Here is a 12079-nt window from a genome sequence, read left to right as displayed (position 1 = left end):
ACATGGGTTTGTAGTTCTGAATCTATATTTACACTTAATTTCTCATGGAATATTTTGCTCCCACAATAAAAGCTCCGTGCAGTAATTATTTATAAACTTGACAACCTTTTGTTGACTTTATAACAAAAAAATCAACAATAGAAAAGAGATGACTTCCATTTCCTCAGTTTATTAAACTAAAAATATGGGTGCTTTAAACAATTTATCATTCTATGATCCAATAAGGGTGTAATTCTGAAAGCCAGATCGTGTCCCTTAGGTTAAATGACATTTGTTTTTGAGCTATTTCCTGGAAACTGTAATCAGTGTAGGAAAGCAAAAAATGAAAGTTTAAAAAATGCCCACCAGAAAACAAAAACGTGTCTCTTAAAATACTGTTCTATTATCACATTAGCACATAATTGACTCTTAAAATTTATAATTCAGTAAAGATGTGAAAAAGCACATTCATACCAGAACTTAGGTCTAGCTTTCCTTATAATACAACAGGATTCAGTGCTAGAAGATTGCTTTCTCTCTGTTTTTTTTTTTTTTTTGGCCAGAATTTCAATTTCTTAAAATATCTTCAAATTTGAATCCATTCGACATTTTACAGTGATTGTTTGCCAAAAAAAAACCTCTTTAAGAAAACAGGAAAAGCACCTCACTTTTCACTGGGCTCTGAACATCGTTTTTTTTTTTTTTTTTAATCAAAGTGACAAAAAAGAAAATAAGAAAGACAAATACAGCATGTTTTCTCTCATATGTGGAATCTACACATAAAAAAGTGAATGACCTGAGCATAAAATGGCAGAACTGTTTGGGGATGGAAAACAGAGGGAGGGAGAATAGGAAAGGAGAGGGTGAGGGGATGAATATGATTAACGCATTCTAACATGTTTGGAAATAGAAAAATGAAACCCATTACAAATTGTTTAAAAAATGGGGGGAGGGCAATACAAATACAAGTAATATTATATGTTCATGCAAGTATATACAAAACATGTACCTAAAAGTGGGACTGGTAGAAGAGACTAAGGGAGGAAGAAAAGAAGGAAAGAAAGATAACAAATAATGTAATGCATCACATCTGTGTAGGAATAGGACACAATGAAACACACTGAAAACTGTTAAATAGCACAGGATAGGGGGAAAAGGACTAGCAAGTGCAGTGGAAGGGGTTACATTGACTTCAGCACAATGCATATAGTATAACACCAAGGGAGAAATCCTACTGAACAACAACTAGACACCTAAACAATGAAGGACAAGAATGAAAAACAGGTCATGCTAAGGGGGAGAGTGCTAACTGGACAGAGAGGGTAAAAGAAGGAAGTAAAGAGGGTGAATATAGTTGAAGTACTTTTTACATAGGAATGAATATAGAATTTTTAAATCTGTTGAATTTACAAGAAGGTAGAAAGGAGAAAAATAGAAAAGATGAACCAATTCATGTGATAATACATATATACATGGAAGTGTCACAAGAAAACTCCCTGTGTAGCTATCTTAAACAGAAATGTCTTTTTTTCAAAAATGAAGGACAGGAAGGTAAAACAAGTCCTGACTGGGGGTTGGTACCAATGGGAGGGGGAAGATTTAGGGAAGGAGTAAAGGAGGATAAATATGATGGAAATATATTTGGAAATGGAATAATGAGACCTGTCAAAACTATTGTAAGAAGGAGGAGAGAGGGTGAATTTGACTAAGATAAATTGTAAGCACCTTTGTAAATGTCACAGTGTACCCCCAGTACAACAATAATATAATACATTTTTTACAAAATGGGGAAGGGGGACAAAAAGGTAACAGAGGGGGTGGTTTTGATCAAACTACATTATATTCCTGTATAGAAATATCACAATGAAACTCCTTTGTACAATTAATATATGCTCATTTTAAAAAGAGGAAAATAACTTGAAATAAAAACAAGACAGTGAGTCATAACTGTTTATACAACTATATTTTTTTCCCTAAAACGTTTTCTGGTTTCTGTAAGCAAACTCCCATTTTTGAAACCTTACTTTACAGGCCAGTGGCCTAACCAGCAATATGGTGACTTAGAGTGTGTTTGGGGGAAGAGAAGGCAGAGGAGAAAATCATCTGTTGTGAATCATTCCACTGTGGGCATTAATCATTGTTGATGTTTTTAATGACTTCAAGAAAAGCTACAGACAGACTAGAATAACTTGCCTCACCTATATTAGATTATATTAGGTTCCTTTTTATATGTATTTCAAACTTATTATGGGTACTGTGATACGACTTTAAGTTGAAGAGCATCTGCATTATCTTTTTAATTTACATTCATGAGAAATAGTGAATAAAAAAATTAAAGGTGCTGTAGAGAAGATGCCCTAGATGAGGAAGAGGATGTTTTGAATTCATTTTTCTAGTGTTACTGAGTGGCTAAAAGCATTTAAGAAAGGCCACATTGATCCACATTTGGTAGGAACAGAGAGGGGAATGGGAAAGAGGGAAAGAGGGAAACCATGTAGTATTGCGGGAAGATGTCACTTACTTCCCTCTGTCCCCAGCAGCAGCAGTGGATGTTTCTTTTAGACAGAATGCAGTTCGCAAGCAATTTCCAAGGTCCATTGTATCTCAAGAATCCACAGTTGTTTAGTGGTTGATAAGCCATGCTCTCAACTTTTCCCCACAGGCTACTTATACCTGGCCATTGAGTACGCCCCCCATGGAAACCTCCTGGACTTCCTGCGCAAGAGCCGTGTGCTGGAGACAGACCCTGCTTTTGCCATCGCCAACAGCACTGCTTCCACACTGTCCTCCCAGCAGCTTCTTCACTTCGCTGCAGACGTGGCCCGGGGGATGGACTACTTGAGCCAAAAACAGGTTTGTTCTGAAGACCTGACTTGGGACGTCTTTTCTCTGGAGTTCTCTCTAGAGTCAGAGCTTTTGTGTGTTTGTGTGGTCTTTCCATCAACCTCTCCTCTCTAATTCTTTCTTCCAGTCTCCCTGATTTTTATTTATTTGTTCATATTCCATTTATATAGAATGTAATGCCTAATACTGAGAGTGTATTTATTTAGTGAATTTCATAATACATATTTGGTGATATGCTTTAACCTATCTTAGCTTGGTTTGCCTCCAAATAATGTACAATAACCTTGCAACTGAAAAAGTCAATGACATGGGCACTTCTTCCCCCTGAAATGCTTCCCCTGGGTCATTTGGCAGAATCAACTAGCTGAGAGTTGTGGAGAGGTACTCGGAAGGAACCGAATACTGGTGACTTTTAAAGCATCTTTTTATACTCTTATTTCTTCTCTATCTCCCAAAGTTCTTGCCCTCCTCTACCCCCAGAGCTTTCTGCTAACAAAATGAAGTGAAAAAGCAAGAATTGCACTGAAAATACATAAAGTTTTTAAAAATTTCAGTTTATCCACAGAGATCTGGCTGCCAGGAACATTTTAGTTGGTGAAAACTATGTAGCCAAAATAGCAGATTTTGGATTGTCCCGAGGACAAGAAGTATACGTGAAAAAGACAATGGTAAGTTCAGAATATAGACACTGATAATGTACTCTCTGAGGCACCCTGCGTCTTCTAATGGCACTTTCCTTAAAATGTCATTTTTCTATGGTGACACAGGCATGTGACTGTATTCTAGCAGATACCTCCAGCCAGTAAGCATTCTTTCAAGGTTTCTTAACATGATAGGTCTCCATATTACCATCAAAGTAGGCACTGACACATACGGCCATGTAACTGAACATTGTATTGAAGTCCTGTTCTCAGGGTGTCTGGTCTGGGTCCACTCTGGGCACCTTGGTGTCTCTCTCAGAAGCTTCTGAAGAACTCCCAATACTCTCCTGTGAACAGCAAACAAAGTAGGGGAAGAAAAATTTAGTGTATTTTCCCCAAATCAAGGGAATAAATACATGGTTCCCTAAGTCACACAGAGGCCCTATAGAGAAATTTATAACTTCTAAAGGCCCACATAAGATTTCCCTCTTCATTAAAAGTCACCACTGACTCAAGCCAAAATCAGATCCACCTTTTCCTAATGATATCCACTTTCCCATACAGTATATCTTTAAATACAAGACTGGTGTCAAACCTAGCCATACAGTCTTACAGGAAGACAGAACCTGGACTCATTCTGCTTTTGTGCAGATTCTGGACTCGTTAAGTCCTAGAAATGCCACATCCTTGAATGTTTGTGCTGAGCAGACAACATGCCACCACACTGCCTTTTCAGGGGAGGGGCAGAGCACAGAGCCTTGGGGGTGACAAGCCTATAGTCTTCACCTGGCTCTGTGGATCTTGTCCAGTGGGTGGCTCTCCCTTGTCTGGGTCTGATGAACATCACATGGGCTCTGTGTTCCTGGATCTGCTCCAGTCATCTTGAGATACAAGTGGTCTTTTTTTCTTTTGTGACACCAAATTCCTCTCAGCAAGGCTCAGAGTCCTGAATTTATCCTCAGATCCAGGTTTCCTTTCTTTTCAGTATACTTATTTTACTGACAAGATAAAACAGTATACAAGAATATTTTGAAAAGGAAAGTGCCCATAATTTATCTCTTGACATAGTCTTTCCACTTGGCCCAGCATACCTATTCTTACATAGTTACAAGCTCAGTGGACATGATCATTGTGGATCTTTTAATTCCTTTTTTATACCTATTCTTACATAGTTACAAGCTCAGTGGACATGATCATTATGGATCTTTTAATTCCTTTTTTTAGGAGCAGTTGAAGCGGGGCCCTCTTTGGCCTCTCATGTGGCCCTGAGGCCTTATCAACATCATTTTCAGGAGCCACAGATTCTGAGGACTGGCTTCCAGGGAATCCTTTCTTCCCAAGGCCTTGCAGACTCTGACCCACTCAAAGCACATGTTTCTTATAAAGAAGCAGGACCCATGTCTTAACCACCCAGTCCAACTCTCTCACCTCCTCCTCTCTTCTTCACAGAATCCCATTCCATGCCCCACGCTAGCGTTTGGGGGTTGTGGCATTCCAGATGAAGGGTATAGGTATGAGTACAGGTGAGGCTATGGTCAACTTCATGGCCTACATGGTCTGTTTGTTCTCTTCAGATCCCCAAGGCTAATGCCTGGCATTTCATAAAGCACTAGGATTACTTGGAGCGCTTAGGAGGGATGCTGAGTGAGGCAGAGTACTGGTCATGGCTCACCTCTTTCTCAGAGGACAGTGGAAAACATTCAGTAAGGGCCTGAGAAAGGATTGGAGAGAGTGCTTCCTGCAGATAGGCTCCACTGGAGCGTAGAGTGGCTGCCTTCTTTGGTCTAACTCTCATTGCATCTTGGGATCATCTGGAGATTTAAAAAAATTCAAATGCTGAATTTTACCATCTAGATGTTCTGACTCCAGTTGTCAGGGGTGGGTATCCTGTATTTAGAGTGTTTCTTACGTCCTCCTATGTGAATCTACTATTGGAAGTGTTGCTGTGAGCTCCTGTGCTAAGTGTTTTGGAGTTTTACTATTAATATATCCATCCCCTCATCATTGATTTATTTATTACTATACTGTTTCATACTTATGCTAGGTCTTGGGATAGCATATATCAGACTAAGTCTCCACATTCAAGGAGTCCACAGATAAACACAGAGAACTTGGGGAAGAGTCCCTGTCCTGCCTAAGTGGCATCTTATTTTGTTCTCTTCAGGGAAGGCTCCCGGTGCGCTGGATGGCGATTGAGTCACTAAATTACAGTGTATATACAACCAACAGTGATGTGTAAGTAAACTCCTTTTTGCTAAGGGATACTCTTTCCAAAAAATACACATTTGACACAGGTTTTAAAGAGAAGCAGGAATATCCTATAACTGTCTGGAGGAAATAAATTCATAGAGTAAATGAAGCTGCAGAGCAGAGAGTTTCCAGAGTATAAAATTATTGGTGGCAAGTTTTGGGTTTACTTTGCCTATCAACAAGGCTTCAGGTGGTGAGTTTTTTTTCCTGTGGTCCTGGGATTTGAACTCTGGGCTTCATGCTTGCTAGGCAGATGCTCTACCACCTGAGCCACACCTCCAGCCCAAGTGGTATATTCTTGATCTCTAAAGACAGCAAGGACTTATATGCCTTCCCTACACCTGGCTTGGAGGAAGCAGCCCAGAATAGCTGCTGTGGTGACAGATGGTGGGAACAAGAGTAAGGCCCAATAGGGAGTCATCTGTAGTGACAAGTTTCAACTGGCAGTGGCAGGGAGGGCTGGGATTGGATTTCAGCCACCTTGCCTTGCACCCCACTTTCAGGAAGGAAACCAGAGGCCCAGATGTTGTGGTGGCTTGTTCTAGGAGATTTTGCTTATGTCTGGGGAAGGGGAGGAGACATTTACTATGTCGTCACTGTGTGTAAGGTGCCTTTGATGTGCCATCCTGTACATGTTTGAAGGAGCCAGAGATCCATGTCCCCACTTTTGGAAGAAGTCAATAATTTGTCCCAGGTCATACAAGTATTATGTGGCAGGCATAAGATTCAACTCAGATCTTAGAATTTCACTTGCTTTCTACTGTAGCACCTCATCTTCTCTACTTAAAGTGAGTTAAGGACTTTGGTGAGGTGAGCCCTGTTTCCTTGTTGTAACCCATCCATTGGCCCAAGGACCCATGCTGTGGGCAAGGCTCTAACCTAGGAGGCAGACTTGGAACAGTTCCTTTTCTGACTTTAAGAACAAGAAATCAAAGGGTTAACCTGTTTGCTGCTTATTGATTTCACACTTGTCCCTCCTGCAGATGGTCCTATGGTGTGTTGCTCTGGGAGATTGTTAGCTTAGGTGAGTATCTACATTTACCTACCAGAGGAGACTCTGGGCAAAGAGAGTGGGTCCTTCAGCAATGCCTCCTAACCCAATTCCATAGGACACCACTTGTATGTGATGCTACCAGCTGGGGCTTGGAAATGTACACAGCATTCCACAGATGAGCATCACGACTTCCATGCTTGTGTTTCATGTTTAACATTAAGGACCTGATGGCGTGAACTCCACTGTAGGTGGTTGCTTCTGTGCAGAGCTGCCATAGAGCTGTAGCCAGCTTACTTCCCCAGCTTTACAGGGGATATTTTGAAGTCATTGAAAAGCACATTTTTTTCTTTACTAAATTTTAAAAAATTTATTAGTATATAATATTTGTACAGAGGAATACGTTGTGATATTTACACATGTGCTTACAATATATCTTAGTTAGATTTACCTCCTCTATCATTCTCCCTCTTTTCCCTTCCCCCCTCTTAGAACAATTTCAACAGGTTTCATTCTTCTACTTTCATATGTGAATACAAAATACATCCACCATATTCACCCTCATTCACCCCTTCCTTATGCTCATACCCTTCCCACTGGTACCCACCCCTGGAAAATATCTATTTAACCCTCCTGCTCTTCATTTTTAAAAGTGTATATTGATAGTCCAAGGGGGTTTGAACTTGGTACCTTAATTTTGTATATATCATGCTTTAATCAAATTAACCCCCTCCATTACTTACTCATTCTCTATTGCCATGTTCCCCTAATATTCAATAGCTTATTGTACAGTGCATTATATTATACTCATATATAGATGAGTTATTTCAATATTTTTCATTCTCTAACATCTTGTTTCGCTCTCTCATCTCCTGTAGTCCCTCAGACTAATAGAATTTTGTTCTCTCTCACATATACGTATACATATATGTATACCTATACATATATATGATCATATATGTATCCATATCTACATTTAACTTATAGTTCTAGTTTCCACATCACATTTTTGAAGTCATGTGAAAATGTACATTCCAAAAAAAGGTCATGTACACTATACCAGTTTATAAAGATATATTTTTAAAAATCTCTAAGTACTACACAGAAAAGTAGTAAGAGCTATTAGGAATTTTCCCCCTTCATTTACTTTTTTTACTCCATGTTTTCTACAGAAAATATGTATTGCTCTTATAATTCAAACTGTATAATGATTGATTGATACCACAGGAATTGCACAGTCTAACAGCAGACTTTCAATTAGGAAAAGGAGATAGCTCACAGATACAAGAGATGGCTGTGCAGGCCAATTTAGGAAGAGACACAGCACATCCAGGCCAAGGTCTGTGCTGGGTCTCTACTGCAGCCTGCAGAGAGTCCAGGCTGGTGTGCAGGGGGCTAAGTGCTTACTATCCCTCCACATCCAGGCTCCCTCACCTCTTGGCTTTGGAGGTGGGGACTGGAAACACTCAGGACACCATTTCTTGTCTTCCAGGTGGCACCCCCTACTGTGGGATGACATGTGCAGAACTGTATGAGAAGCTGCCCCAGGGCTACAGGCTGGAGAAGCCCCTGAACTGTGATGATGAGGTGTAAGTCAGGCCTAACCTAGGGCCATCTTATTTGAACCCTGCTCCTGCTTGATGTAATGAGTCATCTGATACACATAAAAACGTACCCACAGCAGGCAAGGGGCAGAAGATTTCTAGATACAGAAATCTAGGAGGGATTTATGAGGAACTACTTGGGAAGGTTGAAATTAGGAAGGATAGAAAATGCAGAAAAGTATGAAATAAATTCAAATAAATGTGTGTAACTTTTTGATTAATGTTGGGGATAAAGATTTCAGAGCTGTCCCACTAAGAAAGATGGATTTTGTTCATAGAATCTTGCTTTTTGTTGAGATTATTTTTCAGGAGTAAGAATTATTCTGAGAGGAAGAACAATTAGTTTTAGTGATACCATTCCAGAACCAGTCATAGTAGAAGCTGTCTAACTGACATGATTTAAAGAGTGCCAGGTTCTAGGTTGAGCAAACAATTTATTGTCTAGACTTCCAAGACTGAGAGAGGGTCCTATTAATAATGTCACTGTGGCCAGGTGTGGCAGCAAATCCCTATAAACCAAGTTACTTAGAAGGTGGACATAGGAGGATTGTGGTTTAAGGCCAGAACAGGCAAAAAGTTATCAAGACCTCCATCTCAATAAACAAGCCAGGAACACTGGTTCACTCCTGAATTCCCACTTATACCAGAGGCATAGGAAGGCGTATCCTGGTGTGAGACCAGCCCTGAGAAAAAAACAGATCCTACATGAAAAATAAAGAAAGCAAAAAAGGGCTGGGAGGATGGCTTAAGTGGTAATACATGTGCCTAGTAAGCATAAGACCCTGAATTCAAATGCCAGTGTCACCAATATTATTATTATTATTATTAGCGATAATAGTAATGTCACTGTTACAAGAGGCATAAATGGAAGCTATCTTGGGCAAACTTGGATGTTGGATGATCACTGGACAAAGTCCTTACATTTTTCCTGCTGAGCTTCAGGCCATAAGATTTTCCATTTTTAAGACATGTTTGGTGGAGTCTCTGTTCCTAATTCCTGTATGGGGAACAGGAAATGTTTCTCCCTTATTTTGACTATTTTCCCCCACTTTTACCCTGTTACACTAAATTTCTTTCTTAATAAACTTCACTATCACTTTAGTAACCTACAAATGATTCTAGAATCTGTGACATGTAGCCCGATGATTGATACCTTATTTTTACATAAGATTCCCCTGAGGCATCTGATAAGTATGTGATCTTGCACCCCTCCCAGGCATCCTGATTCTGCAGGTCTACAACAGGTCCCAGGGATGCATATTTTAATAACTCTAGTAGTTCTGACCACATTGGAGGAAGTGCTACCTTAGACTAGTGTTCCCAAAACCATGTTCATCAGTGTCTTCAAGAAATGAAAGAAATTTTCTGGGTGCTAAGCTTTCATCTTCTGCAGGCCAAACTTCATGACCATACATTGGTGGCTGATTCTCTTTAATACTTTGTTTTCAAAGGTATGATCTAATGAGACAGTGCTGGCGGGAAAAACCTTATGAGAGGCCATCATTTGCCCAGATATTGGTGTCCTTGAATAGGATGCTAGAAGAACGAAAGGTGAGCATACATTTTGGAGAAGTTACTGGAATTCCTGATGTAACTAATAAAAAATCTTTGATATAATTCAACAAACTCTTTTGGGCCTAACTTCAGGTATTACAAGGACATAAAGGATGTGTTCTTAACTTTGAAGAAGTTACAACTTCCTCAAAGAGGAACTAAGATTTTTGTACAAGATACAGTCACACACATTCTAGAACAGCATAGAATTAGCATATTAGATCTGGAAGTGATCTTACTCCAATAGTCTTACCCTTTATTTTTATAGATGAAGAAAAAGACTCAAAGAGGAAAAAGTGAATTACACACAGCAAGTAGACAACAAAGCCTGGTCAGCAGGTTACTCTGGACACTTAGGAATTCTATGAAAGTTTCTAAAAAAGTAGTTGGCTATACCAATCTGGGGGTCAACAAACAAGTCAATCTAGGTTAAGCAAATATATTTTGAATGTCTTTAAAACCTAAGTGGTAATTCAATGAGAGATGTGGGTGAGATCACACAGGGAGATCTGAGGATGAGATACGGGTAAAGAAACGAGCCCTGGAAAACCTGACTTATCAGGAGGCTCAGAGAGAAAGAGATGTTCAGAGACTGAGGATGGGGAGAGTATGAAATCTTACTTGCAGAAGTCAAGGGATGGAATTGCAGGAAAAAGTAATCAAATACAACAGAGGGAGTGAAGACAGAACAGTGTCTCTGCATACTTGATATATGAATTGAAGCAAGCTAAGAAAACCAGGGCACTGGTATAACTGCCTGGGCAGAGTCAGAACCAGGGAAGTGTGTGCGAACTGTTCTCGCTCTTCCAGACCTACGTGAATACCACGCTTTATGAGAAGTTTACCTACGCGGGAATCGACTGCTCTGCTGAGGAAGCTGCCTAGGGCAGAATGTGGTCTCCTCCATCCCCTCATCTCCTTTTCACTGGCACGAGAGATCGCCAAGATGTGATATAGACGTGTATATATGTGTATATATATTGCCGTATGCCTGGGACCTTCAGCCCCCTCCCCCACTGTGTGGATCTGTGGTATGCTCTGACTCTGATAGGGCTGTAAATACTGTTTTGAGTAAGAATGTGCTGGAATCAGAATGCCTGTTTGTGGTTTCATATAATATATTTTTCTAAAAATGTGGACTTCGTAGGAAAGTGTGAGAGTACAGTTACTGTAATTCATTACTTGTTATTGTCCTAGATATTTTCGATATTTGCCTTTATAATTGAATGCTATGAAATGTTTTTCTCTGTAGAAGTAAAATATTGTTAATAAACCTAACAATTACCCTGACAACACAGGTAAGGAAAGTGAGGGAAATATATGAATTTTAACAGGACATGGGTTAATATTTAAGAGGCTAAAAAATTCCAAGCAATGTAAAAGAGATTTTTCTCTCAATTTTGTTCCTAATCTAGAGAAGTCAGACCCATTTCCTTTGGCCATGTGATAACTTCATCTGTATTTCCATAGCCACAAGTCAGTCCAGAAGTTTAACATCCAAAAAAATTCTTAGATACCTAAGAATCTTTAGAGAAGTATAAATAGGTTAATAGATAAATTGGTGGATTTACTTTTACTTTCTCTAGTAATACTGACTTGTGTCTTTTAAGAAATAATAAAAACAGAAATCCAGGAATGATATTTTGGAGATATGTGACATTTATCATATTGAATTAGCATCCTTACATGTATTGTACATTGTAAAAAGTTTTAGTTTTGATCAGTTGTAAGTTTATCATTTATACTGTAAGCATATGTTGCACTGGGATCATACTGTAAGTGAATAAATGTCCTGCCTACCAACATTTTGTCCAGCAGTGTGTCAAGGATATTGGAAAATGTCTGTATTATACTTTATCATCCCTTAACTTATCAGTGATAAGACTGTAGAGCAGTTGGGGAACATAACCTCCCCCACCCAACAGGAACCCAATATTCCCAAGGTCATAAAGTTCTCCTAGAAGTGGTTACTGTCTAGTTCCTTTTTTTTTTTGCCTCATGGTGGTACATCTCTGGTTGTGTTCCATTGTGAATCCAGGGCCTACAATTAGAATCTGCTTTAAATGTGTCATAATGTTAAATGCTAGTTTATACTGTATCATGTTCCACATCCCTGCCTTCTTATGTATTTAGTTTGTCCAAAATGCTCTTTTTTCACAACAACATATTCAAGAGACAAGATGGAGCAAGATCAAGGTGGCTGCCATATCATTTGT

General features: G+C 39.4%; 1 protein-coding gene across 4 annotated transcripts in view; it reads left to right on the top strand.

Moving 5' to 3' along the window:
- Tek (TEK receptor tyrosine kinase) overlaps positions 1-11830 on the top strand; it is a 111937-nt gene extending 100107 nt beyond the window's left edge. For all 4 annotated transcript variants that reach the window (XM_074051680.1, XM_074051681.1, XM_074051679.1 and 1 more), the window contains 7 exons: positions 2642-2832; positions 3378-3491; positions 5629-5699; positions 6698-6738; positions 8198-8294; positions 9761-9860; positions 10674-11830. In XM_074051680.1, the coding sequence (XP_073907781.1) occupies positions 2642-2832; positions 3378-3491; positions 5629-5699; positions 6698-6738; positions 8198-8294; positions 9761-9860; positions 10674-10748 (689 nt within the window). In that variant the 3' untranslated portion in view covers positions 10749-11830. The remainder of the gene's footprint in view (positions 1-2641; positions 2833-3377; positions 3492-5628; positions 5700-6697; positions 6739-8197; positions 8295-9760; positions 9861-10673) is intronic.
- Positions 11831-12079: the final 249 nt, after the last annotated feature.

This window comes from Castor canadensis, chromosome 13, assembly GCF_047511655.1.
Source record: "Castor canadensis chromosome 13, mCasCan1.hap1v2, whole genome shotgun sequence".
Taxonomy (NCBI): domain Eukaryota; kingdom Metazoa; phylum Chordata; class Mammalia; order Rodentia; family Castoridae; genus Castor; species Castor canadensis.
The sequence above is the reverse complement of the archived record's forward strand: the minus strand, read 5'-3'. Positions and strand labels throughout refer to the sequence as shown.